The sequence below is a fragment of the Mollisia scopiformis genome, assembly GCF_001500285.1.
Source record: "Mollisia scopiformis unplaced genomic scaffold LY89scaffold_7, whole genome shotgun sequence".
Lineage (NCBI taxonomy): Eukaryota > Fungi > Ascomycota > Leotiomycetes > Helotiales > Mollisiaceae > Mollisia > Mollisia scopiformis.
Window position 1 is genome coordinate 1,555,006 of NW_017263587.1, and position 17,299 is coordinate 1,572,304.

The 17,299-nt window shown below is 47.6% G+C and overlaps 8 protein-coding genes across 8 annotated transcripts; 5 read left to right on the forward strand and 3 right to left on the reverse strand.

The window, feature by feature from the left end:
* Positions 1–47: 47 nt before the first annotated feature.
* On the forward strand, positions 48–1,994 carry LY89DRAFT_473835 (D-3-phosphoglycerate dehydrogenase). The gene is made up of 7 exons (XM_018207791.1): positions 48–513; positions 568–875; positions 928–1,407; positions 1,454–1,563; positions 1,611–1,653; positions 1,708–1,848; positions 1,896–1,994. Exons 1-7 carry the CDS (start codon positions 179–181, stop codon positions 1,922–1,924), a joined length of 1,446 nt encoding a protein of 481 aa, XP_018074557.1. The 5' UTR covers positions 48–178; the 3' UTR covers positions 1,925–1,994.
* A 1,071-nt stretch (positions 1,995–3,065) lies between these two features.
* On the forward strand, positions 3,066–8,186 carry LY89DRAFT_773062 (uncharacterized protein; the record flags this gene model as incomplete). Its single annotated transcript, XM_018221923.1, has 7 exons — positions 3,066–3,200; positions 3,279–3,411; positions 3,464–3,653; positions 3,706–7,561; positions 7,618–7,691; positions 7,743–7,957; positions 8,008–8,186. The coding sequence occupies 7 exons, from the start codon at positions 3,066–3,068 to the stop codon at positions 8,136–8,138; spliced, it is 4,734 nt and encodes a 1,577-aa protein (XP_018074558.1). The 3' UTR covers positions 8,139–8,186.
* A 436-nt stretch (positions 8,187–8,622) lies between these two features.
* LY89DRAFT_612396 (P-loop containing nucleoside triphosphate hydrolase protein) lies at positions 8,623–9,768 on the forward strand. The gene is made up of 4 exons (XM_018210616.1): positions 8,623–8,869; positions 8,917–9,062; positions 9,113–9,443; positions 9,493–9,768. The coding sequence occupies exons 1-3, from the start codon at positions 8,687–8,689 to the stop codon at positions 9,312–9,314; spliced, it is 531 nt and encodes a 176-aa protein (XP_018074559.1). The 5' UTR covers positions 8,623–8,686; the 3' UTR covers positions 9,315–9,443; positions 9,493–9,768.
* LY89DRAFT_682980 (inosine triphosphate pyrophosphatase-like protein) lies at positions 9,256–10,290 on the reverse strand. Its single transcript, XM_018214611.1, has 6 exons — positions 9,980–10,290; positions 9,856–9,929; positions 9,661–9,805; positions 9,576–9,612; positions 9,493–9,526; positions 9,256–9,443 (listed from the first exon to the last, which is right to left on the reverse strand). The coding sequence occupies exons 1-6, from the start codon at positions 10,148–10,150 to the stop codon at positions 9,353–9,355; spliced, it is 552 nt and encodes a 183-aa protein (XP_018074560.1). The 5' UTR covers positions 10,151–10,290; the 3' UTR covers positions 9,256–9,352.
* A 183-nt stretch (positions 10,291–10,473) lies between these two features.
* On the forward strand, positions 10,474–12,654 carry LY89DRAFT_641807 (cytochrome P450; the record flags this gene model as incomplete). Its single annotated transcript, XM_018211728.1, has 7 exons — positions 10,474–10,715; positions 10,857–10,919; positions 11,085–11,148; positions 11,198–11,248; positions 11,299–11,838; positions 11,860–11,907; positions 11,965–12,654. The coding sequence occupies 7 exons, from the start codon at positions 10,474–10,476 to the stop codon at positions 12,652–12,654; spliced, it is 1,698 nt and encodes a 565-aa protein (XP_018074561.1).
* A 221-nt stretch (positions 12,655–12,875) lies between these two features.
* Positions 12,876–14,709, reverse strand: LY89DRAFT_474131 (AMPKBI-domain-containing protein). The gene is made up of 3 exons (XM_018207792.1): positions 13,849–14,709; positions 13,188–13,794; positions 12,876–13,139 (listed from the first exon to the last, which is right to left on the reverse strand). The coding sequence occupies exons 1-3, from the start codon at positions 14,607–14,609 to the stop codon at positions 13,098–13,100; spliced, it is 1,410 nt and encodes a 469-aa protein (XP_018074562.1). The 5' UTR covers positions 14,610–14,709; the 3' UTR covers positions 12,876–13,097.
* Positions 14,710–14,754: 45 nt separating this feature from the next.
* On the forward strand, positions 14,755–16,072 carry LY89DRAFT_682982 (uncharacterized protein). The gene is made up of 2 exons (XM_018214612.1): positions 14,755–15,388; positions 15,433–16,072. The coding sequence occupies exons 1-2, from the start codon at positions 15,227–15,229 to the stop codon at positions 15,760–15,762; spliced, it is 492 nt and encodes a 163-aa protein (XP_018074563.1). The 5' UTR covers positions 14,755–15,226; the 3' UTR covers positions 15,763–16,072.
* Positions 15,444–17,213, reverse strand: LY89DRAFT_780044 (putative tRNA threonylcarbamoyladenosine biosynthesis protein kae1). The gene is made up of 2 exons (XM_018222352.1): positions 16,892–17,213; positions 15,444–16,830 (listed from the first exon to the last, which is right to left on the reverse strand). Exons 1-2 carry the CDS (start codon positions 16,981–16,983, stop codon positions 15,873–15,875), a joined length of 1,050 nt encoding a protein of 349 aa, XP_018074564.1. The 5' UTR covers positions 16,984–17,213; the 3' UTR covers positions 15,444–15,872.
* Positions 17,214–17,299: the final 86 nt, after the last annotated feature.

A 17,299-nucleotide genomic window follows, 5' to 3' on the forward strand; every position in this document is an offset into this window, starting at 1 on the left:
GGGGCCTTTTCCATTCTCGCCGAAACTTGTGCTCCGAAGCGCCCCTCTAACCAGCCTTGCGAAATTTTCATTTCTCAGCCTTGCTTGCCATCGCGTCATAAAACCAACGAACCTGAGTCACAAACCGAAAAGACGTTTCACGAACTGATTCTTTTGGTCCTTTTCTCAAACCAGCAACATGGGTTCAGCTGCGAAGGATATTCCCACAGTCAAGACTGTCAATGGGCTTGCTAGAACGCTGAGCAATTCACTGAGTGTCACTACATCGACCTCCCCTACCGCCACTTACTCCAATCCCAATACTCTGCATTCGCCATCAAACTTCTTCGGGGCTCCTCTTTCCAGAACTACCACGAGACCGAAGATTCTAAAACCTTTCATTGCGGAGGACATCAAGATTCTTCTGTTGGAGAATGTCAATCAAAGCGGGCAGCAATTGTTGAGAGACCAGGGCTACCATGTAGAGGCATTGAAGTCTTCCTTGCCAGAGGCAGAGCTCATTGAGAAGATCAAGTTCGCACTTCTATTATGGCCCAGTAGGAGGCACTAGCTGACAACATATCACAGAGATGTTCATGTTATTGGCATTCGATCAAAGACTAAGCTCTCGGAAAATGTCCTTCGTGAAGCAAAGCACTTGATTGTGGTCGGATGCTTTTGCATCGGAACAAACCAAGTCGACCTTGAATATGCCGCCAACCATGGTATTGCAGTCTTCAACTCCCCCTTTGCCAATTCCAGGAGCGTGGCAGAGTTGGTCATCGCCGAGGTTATTTCTCTTGCCCGTCAACTTGGGGACCGCTCAAATGAGCTCCACAAGGGAACCTGGAACAAGGTCAGCGCCAAATGCTGGGAAATCCGTGGGAAAACTTTGGGTACGTAAGTCAGGAAGCTATCAGAGATATCTAATACTGACGAGTGACAAAGGCATAATTGGTTATGGTCACATTGGCTCTCAATTGTCCGTTTTGGCAGAGGCGATGGGCATGTCAGTCATCTACTACGATGTCCTTAACTTAATGGCACTCGGAACAGCAAGACAAGTCCCGACACTACATGCTCTGCTCAACCAAGCGGACTTTGTAACTTGCCATGTACCAGAGCTTCCCGAGACCAAGAATATGATTTCAGTCACTCAATTTGAGCAGATGAAGGAAGGGAGCTATCTTATCAACGCGAGCCGAGGTACTGTTGTCGATATTCCAGCCTTGATCAATGCCATGCGTAATGGCAAGATTGCTGGCGCTGCTTTGGACGTCTATCCAAGTGAGCCTGGTGGAAATGGTGATTATTTCACCAACAGCCTCAACGCATGGGCAGAAGATCTTCGCAGTCTCAAGAACATCATCCTCACCCCTCACATCGGAGGTAGTACTGAGGAGGCCCAGCGCGCCATTGGAGTAGAAGGTAAAGCATTCGCACCGACCCTTATTAACTTGCTGACGATAGGTAGTTGGCGATGCACTAGTCAGATATGTCAATTCGGGAGTTACTCTTGGAGCTGTAAATCTGCCCGAAGTCAACCTTCGATCACTTATGTCGGATGAACAAAACCATGCAAGAGTGAGTACAAATATCCCTAAAGATATTGCAAAAGCTAACTTCCCTAGGTCATTTATATCCATCACAACGTTCCTGGTGTCTTGAGAAAAGGTATTACTCACAAAACAAGTTTGAAGACATAATAAGTACTGATCATGGTGCCAGTCAATGAAATTCTTGGAGACCACAACGTTGACAAGCAAATCACTGACAACAAAGGAGATGTTGCCTATTTGATGGCTGATGTCAGTGATGTCAGCCCGACCGAGATCAAGGAAATATTTGAAAGTTTGGAAGCTTTGCCGTGTAAGTGGGACCTGCTCCAACTCTATCTTCGGTACTGACAAACATAGCTCGTATCATGACACGGGTCCTTTACTAGGTAGATGTGGGCAATACGTTTTCTAACAAAATGGGATCTAAGAGTGGCTGTCTTTCTAGCATTCAACAAGGCGTGGGCGGCGCAGGGGGACCGGAATCCCTTCAACATAAGAGGTAGTGAATTTGGTTAGAGAAGCTCTTCATGAGTACACAAGATAAATGCATAACCGGCAGATGATACAAAGATCCCAAATAGGAATCATGTGTCTACTCTTTGCGGAGTGAATCGGCTGAAGAGAACTGGCATGTGGAAGGATTGGTGGCTGTGTGAAGTCACCCAGTATCTCACCATCTAAAGTTGCCGTTAGCTCGCAGTACAGTCGTCGTGGATACTCTGTTGGTCTCCTCCTTCTGTGGCACTCTGACGTACCGTTCATGGATCTTCAGGCGTCTGCATGATTGGCCCAGAAGGCTTGGGACATCTGGAAGGGCTAAACATAACTGTCCGGGAGTGCAGGAGTGAGCGCAACCTTCGGCGCCCCCTTCTCGGCTTCAGCTGCACAGTCGGTAAGAGTGAGCCAGTCAGTGTTTTGGTTGCACATGCCGGGACTGCGCTGGACGGCGTACGGCGTACTGTACCTACCTAGCTTGCGTGCGCCACGTGAAGATAACAGATAGCTGCACCTCACCAAGTAAAACAAATATAACCTTCGGCGGTGTAATTATTGACTCTCCTCGTCCTCAGATGAGCGGTAAGCGCGCGGATACGTAGCAGAAGACGTGTTCCATGGATCAGATCAGATCAGATCATTGCAAGAGAAGGCTCGCTCGCATGTCGCATGAATCTCCAGGAACTGAAAAGTTCTTAGACGCACTCTCAGACCCTCAGCTACAAAATACCCCTATTACGGGATTCGTTATTATGACACCCCTGCCACTCGAGTAACAACGCGGCTTGGACCTCACGGAATATTCAACAAGACATTTTCTTCCTCTCTCATTCACAATTCTCTATCCACGACCGCGGCCCACGAAGCCCCGAACAACGGCTTATCGTCACTTGAAATCTCGCTCTTTCCCTGCTTTCCCAACTCGCGTCTTGTTCATGCAGGCTGATTCTGCAGCTGTCGCTCCCGGATCGTCCTGCCCGTCGTCGAAGAGTGTCCAGAACGGAGTTGCGTCTTCCCATCAACACAGCATAGATGGCGCACAGCTATGATGTCGGCACGAAAGCGTGGCAGCCGGATGCCACAGAGGGATGGGTGGCTTCCGAGGTGACCTCGAAGGTTGCGAATGGGGACAAAATTACACTGGTTTTCACACTGGCAAACGGCGAGGTCTGACACTCAAAGCTCCATGGCATTCCGGCCGTGACTCTGTGATTCCGCCGAAGCTGACACTGGTGATGCTTGCAGACGAAATCGATAGAGACTACAGAAGAAGCTCTAGCAGACTCAAACAACTCGAAACTCCCACCATTGATGAATCCTACGATGCTTGAAGCCAGCGATGATCTGACGAATCTTTCACATCTCAATGAACCTGCAGGTAGGTCCCCATCTACTTCTACTTTGAGGTTGATACTGAGTGTTGTACACAGTGCTCCAAGCCATTCGACTCCGATACTCCCAGAAGGAAATCTACACCTACAGTGGAATCGTACTAATAGCCACAAATCCCTTTGCACGAGTGGATTCCTTATATGTCCCTGGCATGGTACAGGTTTATGCAGGAAAACAGAGAGCAACGCAAGCGCCCCATCTGTTTGCTATTGCTGAGGAAGCCTTTGCGTATGTGCCATTTCCTTAAACTCTTGCGGAATATGCTGCTAAGAAGGGATAGTGATATGCTGCGAAGCGGGAAGAACCAGACAGTCGTAGTTTCAGGAGAATCCGGAGCTGGGAAGACTGTCAGTGCCAAATATATAATGCGGTATTTTGCTACCAGAGAATCTCCAGACCAGCCTGGGACAAGGAGACGAGGGGCAGATTCGATGAGTGAAACGGAAGAACAGATTCTTGCTACCAACCCGATCATGGAATCATTTGGTAACGCAAAGACCACTCGAAACGACAACTCCTCTCGATTTGGAAAATACATCGAAATCATGTTCGACGATACAACAAGCATTATTGGTGCCAAGATTCGGACATACTTGTTGGAACGATCGAGACTGGTCTTCCAACCGCTAAAGGAACGAAATTACCACATTTTCTATCAGCTCGTTGCTGGAGCATCAGATGCTGAACGCCTGGAATTGGACCTCTTACCGGCGGAGCAGTTCAACTATCTGAATCAAGGAAGTTCCCCAACCATCGATGGCGTCGATGACAAGGCCGAATTTGAAGCTCTGAAGAAGTCGTTGTCAACAATAGGTGTCACTACCAGTGAACAGTCCGAAATATTCAAGCTCCTTGCCGCCTTACTCCACCTTGGTAATGTCAATATTACTGCATCGAGGACGGATTCTGTTCTTACACCAACAGAGCCGTCTCTACAAAAAGCCACTGCCATACTTGGCGTTGATCCGGTGGAGTTTGCGAAGTGGACGGTGAAGAAGCAACTGATTACAAGAGGAGAAAAGATTACATCGAACTTGACCCAACAGCAGGCTATTGTTGTTCGTGATTCCGTCGCCAAATTCGTCTATTCAAGTCTCTTCGATTGGTTGGTAGAAAATATCAATCATGCCTTAGCTACGGAGGAGGTTCTCAGCAGGGTCAAGTCTTTCATCGGTGTCCTGGATATCTACGGCTTCGAACATTTCGCCAAGAATTCATTCGAACAATTTTGTATTAACTATGCCAACGAGAAATTGCAACAAGAGTTCAACGCCCACGTCTTCAAGCTGGAACAAGAAGAGTATCTGAAAGAGCAGATCGATTGGACTTTCATCGATTTCTCGGACAATCAGCCATGTATCGATCTGATTGAAGGAAAACTTGGTATTCTGTCCCTCTTGGATGAAGAATCTAGGCTTCCAATGGGTTCAGATGAGCAATTTGTCACCAAGCTCCACCACAACTACGCTGCAGATAAGAACAAATTTTATAAGAAGCCGCGTTTCGGGAAGTCTGCTTTTACAGTTTGCCATTACGCTATCGATGTTACCTACGAATCGGATGGTTTCATCGACAAGAACCGTGACACTGTGCCTGATGAACACATGGCCGTGTTGAGAGCATCCTCGAACAAATTTCTGGGACAAGTGCTGGACGCAGCATCAGCAGTCAGAGAAAAGGACACTGCTTCTGCCGCATCCGCAGCAGTGAAACCCGCAGCTGGCCGAAGAATTGGTGTTGCTGTGAATCGAAAGCCCACTCTCGGGGGCATTTTCAAATCCTCACTGATCGAGCTGATGCACACGATAAACAATACAGACGTCCATTACATCAGATGTATCAAGCCAAACGAGAGCAAGGAATCATGGGTCTTCGAGGGACCCATGGTACTTAGTCAGTTGAGAGCGTGTGGTGTACTGGAAACCGTGAGAATCAGCTGTGCTGGTTACCCTACCAGGTGGACGTATGAAGAATTTGCGCTGAGATATTACATGCTTGTCCCGTCAGCATCATGGACATCGGAGATCAGAGACATGGCAAACAAGATCCTCACAAAAGCGCTTGGTACCAGCAATGGCCAAGGGCTCGACAAGTACCAACTGGGTTTAACCAAAATCTTCTTCAGGGCTGGTATGCTAGCGTTCCTTGAGAACCTTCGCACGAATCGTCTCAACGATTGTGCCATCATGATCCAGAAGAATCTCAAGGCAAAGTATTATCGCCGGAAGTACTTGGACGCGAGAAACGCCATTCTCACCTTTCAATCGTTCACCAGAGGGCATCTCGCACGGAAGCGAGCTCAAGAAATCCGCAAAATCAAAGCTGCTACCACAATTCAGAGAGTTTGGCGTGGCCAGAAGCAACGCAAAAGTTTCAACGCCATCCGCAACAATGTCATACAGGCACAAGCAGCAGCGAAGGGTTTCTTGCGAAGGAGAGAGATCATGGACACTCGTCTGGGCAATGCTGCTGTTCTGATACAACGAGTCTGGCGTTCAAGACGGCAAATGAAGAGTTGGAGGCAATACAGGCGCAAGGTTGTGATCATCCAAAGTCTGTGGAGAGGCAAGACTGCCCGACGTGGCTACAAGAAGGTCCGAGAAGAGGCGCGCGATCTCAAGCAGATTTCTTACAAGTTGGAGAATAAGGTGGTTGAGCTCACCCAATCACTGGGAAGCATGAAGAGAGAGAACAAAACTCTGCTCAGCCAGGTTGAGAACTACGAGAATCAAATCAAGTCCTGGAAGAATAGACACAACGCTCTTGAGACGCGTTCAAAAGAACTCCAGGGCGAGGCTAACCAGGCTGGCATTGCAGCAGCTCGCTTGGCCGCCATGGAAGAGGAGATGAAGACCTTACGCTCGAGTTTCGACGAGTCAACCGCCAATATCAAACGCTTGCAAGAAGAAGAAAAGGAGCTTCGCGAATCCCTCAGGGTGTCTTCGCAAGAGCTCGAGCAGACAAAGCGAAACAGTTCCTTCCATGAAGCTGAGACCGTCACTCTCCGACAACAACTCGCTGACTTGCAAGACCAGCTCGAGCTTGCGAAACGTGTGGTTCCGGCCATGCCCACGAATGGCGAGCTTACCAACGGCGCAGCCGCACAACCCCAGCAAAATGGTCTCATCAACTTGGTTTCATCTAAGAAACCGAAGAGACGCAGTGCAGGTGCTGAACCACGTGAAATTGATCGATTCAGCGCGGCTTTCAATCCTCGTCCTGTCTCTATGGCTGTCACAGGCACCAATTTGCACCGCCCAGGACTCCCAGGCTCTGGGTTCATTCCGGGTGTTGACAACATTGAATTTGAGCTTGAGAACTTACTGGCCGACGAGGATGGCCTCAATGACGAGGTCACCATGGGCTTAATCCGCAACCTCAAGATCCCAGCTCCTGGAAGCACTCCACCTCCGACTGACAAGGAAGTTTTGTTCCCATCATACTTGATCAATCTGGTGACTTCAGAAATGTGGAACAATGGGTTCGTCAAGGAGTCGGAGAGATTCCTCGCAAACGTCATGCAATCGATACAACAAGAAGTCATGCAGCATGAGGGCGAAGAAGCTATCAATCCAGGTGCCTTCTGGCTCTCGAATGTTCACGAGATGCTCTCCTTCGTCTTCCTCGCGGAAGACTGGTACGAGACCCAAAAGACCGACAACTATGAGTACGATCGATTGTTGGAGATTGTGAAGCACGATCTCGAGAGCCTGGAGTTTAACATTTATCATACCTGGATGAAAGTCCTCAAGAAGAAGCTCCAAAAGATGATCATTCCAGCTATCATCGAGTCTCAGTCACTGCCGGGTTTCGTAACCAACGAAAGCAATCGATTCTTGGGCAAACTTCTCCAAAGCAACTCCGCCCCAGCCTACAGCATGGACAATCTGCTGAGCTTGCTCAACAATGTCTTCAAGGCAATGAAGGCATACTATCTTGAGGACTCCATAATCGTTCAGACAATCACTGAGCTCTTGAGATTGGTCGGAGTGACTGCATTCAACGATCTGCTGATGCGAAGGAATTTCCTCTCTTGGAAGCGTGGTCTTCAAATCAACTATAACATTACTCGCATCGAGGAGTGGTGCAAAAGCCATGACATGCCCGAGGGTACACTTCAGCTGGAGCATCTTATGGTAGGTTTCTACTGTCACAACAGACCCTAGAGAACCTTCTATTAACAGTTCTATAGCAAGCAACGAAGCTGCTTCAATTGAAGAAAGCTACACTGAATGACATTGAGATCATTCAAGATATTTGCTGGATGTAAGTATTGATTCATACGTTGCTATGAGTCCTTGACTAATGTGATTACAGGCTGTCCCCCAACCAGATCCAGAAGCTACTCAACCAATACCTTGTCGCCGATTATGAACAGCCCATCAATGGGGAGATCATGAAAGCTGTTGCGTCTCGTGTTACAGAGAAGAGTGATGTGCTCCTTCTCACCGCAGTGGACATGGATGACAGCGGACCCTATGAGATTGCCGAGCCCCGTATCATCACGGCGTTGGAAACCTACACCCCATCTTGTAAGTCGAGCCCCCTTACCTGCCTAGAACGCTAATTGATCCATCCTCAGGGCTTCAAACACCACGCTTGAAACGTCTGGCAGAGATCGTTTCGGCACAAGCCATCGCTCAGCAGGAGAAACTCGAGTACTCACAGGAAGATACCAACGATCTCACAGACAGCGAACTCAATGGCGCCTAAATCACCCTGGAAACCCACATCATCATGCAATCTGCTACCTCATTCGCTTCTCTTGTACCATTTTCTCTCGATGTCCTGGACGAAGATATGCTGCCATTAGCTTCCACAGACCTCTTGCATATTGAACGTCTCCCTTGTTAGCGTATATCTCATGTCTAATGCGAGACTTGTTATTGTTGAATGATTGCACAGGAGATATCTAGTGCATTGTACTTTGTACAATTTTGTAATTGGCGTTGATTTCAGGAAATCGGACAGTGAAAGGCCAACTTCTACTGCCTCATCTGGAGGATTCGGAAGCATGCATGGAGTAGAAGAAGCATTAATACTCCAATGCGATTATGAATGAGACAATTTAACAAACAAAATACTTGTTGAGTGACCTATTATCATTCATTGACTTTGAGCCTCATCATATCCTCATCTCATCTCGTCCCATCTCCCCGCATTCTTGTCCCTCGCACTCCAAGTCTGTTATCGATAAGCCGAACTGGGGTAAAAAAATATTTTTGACGCTCAGGAAAACACAGCACCTCGAACTTCAAACGATGAGATCTCAACCAAATATCATTGTCACTGGAACTCCAGGAGTAGGTAAGACTACTCACTGCGAGAGTCTTGCAGAAAGTACTGGCTTAAAGCATCTCTCCATAAACAATGTCGTGAAGGAGCGGGGTTGTCACGATGGCTACGACGATGAGTTCAAGAGCTGGATTGTAGACGAAGACAAGGTTTGTATTCTTGCCCCCGCACCAGCAACACATTCTAATTCAAACAGCTACTAGACGCGATAGAAGATGAGGTGAAGCAGGGAGGTTATATTATCGATTGGCACGCATGCGACCTGTTTCCGAAAAGCTGGATCGACTTGGTGGTTGTGCTGCGCGTGGACTCAACCCTCTTATACGATCGATTGAAAGCAAGGTACATTTCATGAACCTGCTGTCTGATACATCCGAGCTGACCAGGCACAGAGAGTACCCAGAAGCCAAACTACAGGAGAATTTAGACTCGGAGATCATGGAAGTTCTATTGCAAGAGGCGAGGGATTCATACGATGAGGAGATAGTCGTCGAGCTCACGAGCAATACGTCCGATGAGATGGAGAGCAATGTTGAGCGTATTGAAGGGTGGATCAAGCAGTGGAAAAAGGACAATGCTGCAAAAGCTCAATAAACCGCGGTCTACGTCTATGGAATACATTCTCTGTCACTCTAGGAGTCTTGAAGCCATTTCTTCAGCTTCTCTAGTGCTCGGAATCGATGGGAGATCTTGTTCTTCTCGACTTTATCCATTTCCGCATACCTATGTAGGTCAGTGGAAAAACTTGGGAAGCAGAAAGATCTCGACTTACGTCTGACCCTCATACTCGAAGATTGGATCCCACCCTACAACAGTGAGCAATTGAAGGAAGGAAGGCTATAACTGATAGCTTACCGAAATTGGTAGGACCTCGTGCTGGTACTATCTTGCCCTATGAATTGTGAGCAGCAACATAGTTTGTGTCGGGATGGGAACCTACGTCCGTCCGACCTTGGAAGATAATGGGCTCATGGCCAGGACCTTCACAATAGGCAAACGTGCACACAGCTTGAGCAGACTTGTCAGAATATGCGGCAAGAAGATTATTGAGTCCTTCGTGGCCCAGTGCTTCCAGAAACCATTTGCTAGAAGTGGTTAATAAAAGTTTATTTCTCAAGTATATCGAGTGCCTCACATATATGGTCCAGGAAGCTCCTTCAGGGCGTTAAAGCATAGGCAAGTATCTTCTACCAGGACAGGACCTTTGATCTGTGAATTTGTGAATAATGGAAACTAAAATATGTAGCTAGCATACGTACAGCTTCTGCAGCTCTTCGGCATTTGTCTGCTGAGATCTCTTCAATAGTGCCTTGGATCTCAACAAGATCTAAGGATTGACTTTGTAAGTCAATAGTTTCGCCCAGAATAGCCTTCACTTCTGTGAGCTTGTTCTTGTTGCCCGTGATAAAGTTAAGCTGCTTGGGTGCCATGGTTCCAGATGGCGGAGGTAGAGCAGCGAACCTGGCGCGGGAATTGTGGGTGTCTTTTCTTTTTAGGTTTTCAAGAAAGTCGGTAGGTACTCGAGATCCCACGTACGGTGAACGTATCAAGGAGTTGAAGTACTTTCTGCTGATCGAGGTGAATATATAAAGTGCGCTCTCGAAATGGACGTGCCACCCCTGCAAACAGCACCCGAATCGAGTTGCCTCACCCGTCAGCAGCGGTATAAAGGTGAGTTTTCGAGCTGGGTTCCTCCTATGATATTTTAATGCTCGCCGAGTTGCACGATTAATTCACTTTCGTAAAAGATACTATGGACGACGATTTTTATTCTACTGATGCTTCGGATACACCCGCAAATCTGCTGTCCGCTTGGACGTATGCTCTTCCAGCTCCCTCAAGTATGCTCATGACCATTCTACTTGCTTTTTTAGCTGTCATACTTGCTACTCGATATTTGAGTGAACGGCCTTCCAAGCTGGTCGACAGTGGAAATGGAAGAACGGTTGGCATATTGCCGTACTGGCTACCCTTCATAGGTCACGGGTTCTCTTTGTGAGTACAGGTATTCAGGAGTTGGAATGATCCTCAGCTTACTGACAAAATGTAGTCTCTATAATCCGTTCAAATTGATGCAAGAGGCAAGGTGTGTTGAAAGTCCCGCAGGACCAGTGCATGAATTCACGTATTTCTTAGGGACCTGAGCCCTCATGGCATCTTTGCACTGAATCTTGGTGCCACTACCTACAATGTCAGTAAGTATATATACGTTTGACTATCTCGGCTCTCTCTTCTTCGGAGTCCATATCATGAATCACACACTACATGATCAGCTAAAATTAAGAATAGTATCTGACCCGTCCCTGGTCTCAAGGTAAGGCTGCGAGTGCTGGAATATACCTGGTCTGGGAACTAATCTCTCAGCCTGTTAGCACAAAAAGACTCTGCTGTGCATTTTCAATCTATTGCCTGGATCGTTGTCCAAAAGGTCAAGAGTACTTGCCATCAAAGTCACGCCTCAAGGCTAACGTTCAAAGTTCTTTGGCGTACCAAAACGATCTAAAGCCAAATACTTCAAGAATTGGGAGGTTCGTTCATCCGTCAATTAATGATAGCAGAGGCTCATAAAAGCATACAGGAGTTTAATACATACTTTATCTTCCTGATGAAGGAGCCACATCTAAGTAACACGCTCAAAGCAACCACCAAAAATCTCGAAAGGAATATTCCTCAGATGTTGACTTTCGTCGATACCGAGGTAGATTTACAGCCATGGGAACGATTCGGGAAAGCGACTTATATTTCAGACTCAGAGACAGAGGTCAATCTCATGGCTCTCATGCGAGATATGCTTGGCCATGCTTCAGTTCCTGCTTTCTTCGGGCGTGCACTTTTAGATAAGTATCCAGAACTTCTGCATGATGTCTATGACTTCGACAAGGGGACATATTTCTTCTTAGCTGGTCTGCCGGCATGGACTCCATGGCCAGCTTCTGCTAGAGCTCACACAGCTCGTTTCCGTTTGTGGCAAGCTTTAGACGACCATCAGAGAGCTCTCGATGCAACAGCCGAAGGGAAACCAGTTGACCCTTCTTGGGGAGATCTGGACGATGTGAGTGAATTGATAATGAAGAGAAACAAGTTGTTCAGAGGTAAATTGAATATCCTTCCGTGCATTGTGAGTCAATGATGCCAACAGTGCACAACAGATGAAAGATTTGAGGTGAAAGAGAGGGCAGATCTCAGTGTATGTTTTATCCTAACTCCTAACATTCCAGTTCCTTGATACTAATAAGCCACCTAGATTCTCTGGGCCCTAGTCGTGAATGCAAACTTGGTGGTCTATTGGCAGATTCTCAACATTCTGGCCCAACCCGGACTCTTGGATAGGATACGAGCTGAGATCTCGCCGTACGCTACAGTTTCTAAACCTTTCTCGATCGGCACTATTTCTGAAGCCCCTAAACTCACTATCTCTCACGACGCACTATCAAAAGATTGTCCCCTTCTTAGATCTACATACCTGGAATGTCTCAGATTGTTCAACCAACCTTGGTCAGTTCGTCAGATTGCTACAGACGTTACCATCACCGGAGATAAGAAAGCTTCAAATCCGGTATCGTTCGTGATGCATGAAGGAGAATACGTTACATTACCGCATGACTTGCACATGAGAGATCCGAAATACTTCAAAGACCCTATGGCATTTGATCCAGAGAGGTTTATCGTGCACAACGATGATGGTTCATTATCCACTAACGTCGGTACTATTCGACCATATGGCGGAGGACCCTCGATGTGCAAAGGCCGGGTCTATGCAGAAAAGGAGTGCTTAACGCTCGTGGCTGGCGTGCTAGCTTTCTGGGATCTTGAGCCAGCAGACAAGAGAGCAGGGTGGGAGATTCCAGAACAGGTGAAGACGTCTGCTGTCTCCAAGCCAGTGCATGATACGAGAGTGAGGATCAAACGAAGGAAGTTTGACTGGGAATTGTAAATTTCTATGCACCAATGTATTTAGATAAATGGCATGGCTTTGCACTCGTAATAATCCAGCGTTGCCTCTCGTTTACCCCCATCGCCCACTTATAACGCCAATCGCCAAGGATCGATTGTATTACTTGTAAGATTAAGCCGAAGAAAGAGTATGTACCAGGCGAGAGTAATATTGAGGCAAAAATACGTGAGAAACAGGCAAAGTAAATAGGAAATAGGTAAGAGGAGTAGTTTTGAAAGTTGTTCATTGATTGGCTTCCTGTCCTCCTATCGAAGACCTAACCCACCTCACAATCTGTCATCGGAGTCATGCGGATCAACGACGTGGTTAACCCAGAAAAAGAAGGACTCGATCCGGAATGTGAATGTAATGAAAACTTCATGTAGACCTTTTGATGCTCAACGGTGCATTGATGCTATTATTTCAGGCCACTGTGATGCTGCTCAGTCGTCCCCGGTAGGTTTATACATAATCGTTGTGACATACTAATCCTTGTTAGCAAAAGATGTGCCAAAAACAGAGTTGTAGCTTACCTTTCTTTTGTATCGTGTCGTAGCCGAAACTGCAAGCACGTTGTTCTTGATACTGCTCGTGGCAAGGTGGTTGAGGACAGTGTGGTTTGGCATCGTCAAGACACTGTTATCATCTTTCATAGGAGTAGCAGCATTCAAGATCGGCTTCCCCAAGAATCCAGGAAGACTTGGTGGCGTCGGAAGCTTCTCAATTGCTGCAGCAGCATATTGATACGCTGCCGAGTCTTCCGCTTTATCTAGATCCACCAGGTATTGAGGTATTTGCGAGGAGAACTTCCCCACAGGAATGACGGGCTTTGTTCTTGGAGGGACTTTGACTTTCGTGGCATGAGGTTCTACATTGGCCTTGGGCTCAGCGTTTTTAGGTGGAGTTTGTGCTTGAGCTTGGACATTAGAAACCGGGGTCCCGGTGCCCTCTACAGCTACTGGGACCTCTCGAGGCAGATCATCGGCACTCACTTCGATATAGTTGACTAGGTTGTTACCAAAGTCCACGGTAGTGGGCAGCAAGGTTGAGCATTGCATCAGACCGTCTACTATGAATCTGATGTGGTGTGTTCCTGGTCGAACATGAATCACAGCTCGTAAAAGGCCTGGTTTGCCAGGACTAAGATCTGGATCAGCTCTGTTGGATGGACGAGATATTGTACTGCTAACTTACACGGGATGCAATCGGTGCTTCTTGTTCCACTGAAATATAGTTCCAGTGACATACACTTTCTCCCCTCCTTGCTGCCATTCGAAAGTTGTAGGAACTGTTGCTCCTGTCTTATCAACCCGTAATTCTTCGGCATCCTCCTCATCTATTGTGGTGTTGCTCAGAGCGGAAGAACGTCTTGGGAGCGTTTCGTGGTCTAGTGACTCTATATCCAGAGCAGGAGCATCAACATCTGCGGGTGCAATGATGGGAGATCCTGGGGTGTGAACCTCCTCTTCTATGGGGAGCGGGAGTCTAGGGGGCCGGGTGAGATGGTATGACATGTCTTGTGTAAGGGGTGGCCCCGATGGCTCGATCGATTGCGAGTACGATCGTGTAGATGCAGATTCTATATTCATAGCAGTAGGTGCGGGAACATCGACCGGTTTGCTGGGTTGATCCCGAACCTCAACCTTGGGCTCGTCCTTCGAAATTTGAGCGCCCATTTGCGAATCGCTGCTATGGTAAGAAGGACTGTTGACGCTTTGACTCGGCGATGAAGTACTGAACGGCGCAGCTGTCGAATGCGATTGGGAATTGCGCGTACGATGTGTAGCAGTGGTGGTTCCACGGGCTTGTGCCATCGAAGGCTCGGCGGGTGCTCGCTGAGCCTGTATCAGATTCCTGGGATTTCTCCGAGTGGACGAGGTTCGAGACGAGTCATGGCTCGGGGAGGGAGAGGCTTGGTGAGAAGGGCGATTGTTCGTTGAGGGATTATTCCCCATGGTGATGATGGAATATCGTACTTTATGGTCGTGTGATTCATCAGCGTGGAGACTTGGGCATCGTAGGACGAATCGGACCACAGACGCAATAGAGTTTAACAGCCAGACGCAGCTCTGCAGCTGGCGAAGAGTTCCCAGCCCAAGAGCGAATGGAGAAGACGAGGCTCAAAGGTATGGAATTGTCGTGGACGAAGGAGGGGTTAGCAACGAAGGTCCAGGCACAGTACATTACTGTACAGTAGATCAACCCCACGCTGGGCTGGACAGGAATAAGGTTGAGGAGGTCCGTGCGAGCCTTGCTCCTCTGGTTTGCCGCTACTGCACGGTCTTCTCAGAACTTCGCCTGGCTCTGCTTGGAACATTGATGACCGAGTCAATGTCATGTTTTGATAATAAAGCAGCTTCAAGCTTTTCACAGCATTTCAATGTTCGAAGACAGGAACAACACGCCAATATCTCCTTGACTATTAGCGCGTTGGAAGAGGCCAGGAATCAAGCTTCGGATAGGACGAAAACAGCATAGGGTAAATACAACCCAGGGAAATATCAGTCTCTAATTCGAGAAGCTGTAGGCTTGGATTCTTTTCCACATTTCGACGGATGGCCAACAAGCAAATATGACTTGGTTTTCGGCACTTAGTGCCGTATTCTATTACTGCTCTCTACCGATCACCACAATTCTTAGTTGGCTACTTGTACCACTAGCACCCTTCCTCTATCTTGGACAGTACATAATCGCAGGCTGTCTATTGCCCCTCACGTTGTTGAGTAAGCTCGAAGTAAGTCTGGCTTAACGTACTTCGATCCTAGTTAACCATTGTAGACTGTTTACATCTATCTTGGGGTTGCAGCCGTGATTGGTCTTTTTACAGGCACCGTTCTCTACCTATCATCTAGCATGCTGGAGTCGCTCTTCAACTTAACTCCTAGTCCAGATGACAATGGCCGCACTGCTGCTTCCGTTCGAGCTACACGGGAGAAAGAAAAGCTGGAGCAAGTATGGCAAAGCTCCATAATCAAGGAAGAGGATGGCATCTCGATGGAAAAGTATGCCGAGTGGGTGGAGAGGAACACGACCCAGAGAAGCGACGATCATGGACTTTTGAGTCAGACCATTCTCGAAGAAGACGATGATTCCGAAGATGGCTTCTGATCTGATGACTGCAACAGAGTCTCGGTACCAAACATTGGGTTCGAGGCATTTCTCGTTGTTGCAGTAAAGCTCTGAAATGTCTAATGCTCCTCTGCCGCACCTTCGACACTTCAATCCCTCCAGTTGACAAAGACCTCGTCAGTTCTAAACCTCTGCGTGCAAGTGCTTTCTTCCAATGGTGTTCTGAAGCCGGTCTTATACGCCACTAAACCTGCATGTGCAATCATAATACCATTGTCAATACAGAAACGTTCGTCTGTGGCAAAGACACTGCCACCTCGATCTCGAGCCATTAATCCCATCATTTGCTGGAGTCTTTCGTTGGAACCCACTCCTCCAACAATCAGAACCTGACTGCTTCCCACATGGGCCATTGCTCTCTCTGTAATCTCAACAAGCATGGCGTACACAGTTTCCTGTAGACTGAAGCATAGATCAGCAGTTGTGATGACTTCGTTCGTGATAGGATCTCGCCAGTTCGGGTTCGCCTTGAGATCTGCTGCCAAGATATCGATGCATGCCAGTATACCAGAGAAAGAGCAATCCATTCCTTTAACTGCATATGGTAGGTCCAGTAACACTTTTCCCTTCTTTGCCAGTTGTTCGATGTTGTAGCCAGGTGCGGGATCATTGCTTATTTCTAATGTTCGTGCGAACCGGTCCAGGCAATTTCCAACAGCAATGTCAAGGGCTTCTCCAAATATGCGATATCTCTGCTCTGCATATGCAATGACCTGAGTATTGCCTCCGCTGACATACAGAACTACTGGGTTATGGGCTCCAGTGATTTCGCGGCCCATTTCGATGTGGCCAACGCAGTGGTTAACTCCAACTAACTCCTTCTCCCATAGTAGTGAAAGCATTCTTGCACCAACAGCAACGCTTTGTAAGGGGGCACCCATGCCTGGACCTTTCGTGTAGCAGATGCAGTCGATATCGCGGGTTGAGACCTTTGCTTCGATCATGGCTTGCTTGACGAGTCGGACAAACCATGATCTATGGTGTTTAGCTGTGTCCTTTGGCAGGAAGCCTTCCCCAGGAGGGGCATTGAAAGTATCTCGGATGTTTCTGCCTTCTCCTTTAGTACAGAATCTCGAATAGGCTCAAAGGAAGAGAATGGACAGCATACGAGAGTACCTGCGCTGGTTTGCCAGGACCGGGATGAGATATAATACCAACACCCAATTTATTGGCACTACCTTCAAGACCGATTGCAATCATTTTCGATACTAGGATACTCGTGGTGATGGTCTTCTTGTTTTATTGCAGCTAGATCAGAGCCCCGCCGCAAGGCTGAAAATGCGATAAGAAAGAAAGCTACTCTAATCGGAAGTTGACTCGAAACCAGACAGGGCAAGAGCGTCAAACCGCCTCACTTATTTTGTCACATTAGTCAGAACATACTTCTTATGTAGGTATGTTACTCATGGAACAGCAGGAATCAATGGCAGGCAGAGAGTAAAGGACGGTGAACAAATTCTGGCAATTATTTTCGTGCGTCCAGGCTGACCCCTGCTCGGCTACTTTCTTTAGCGTC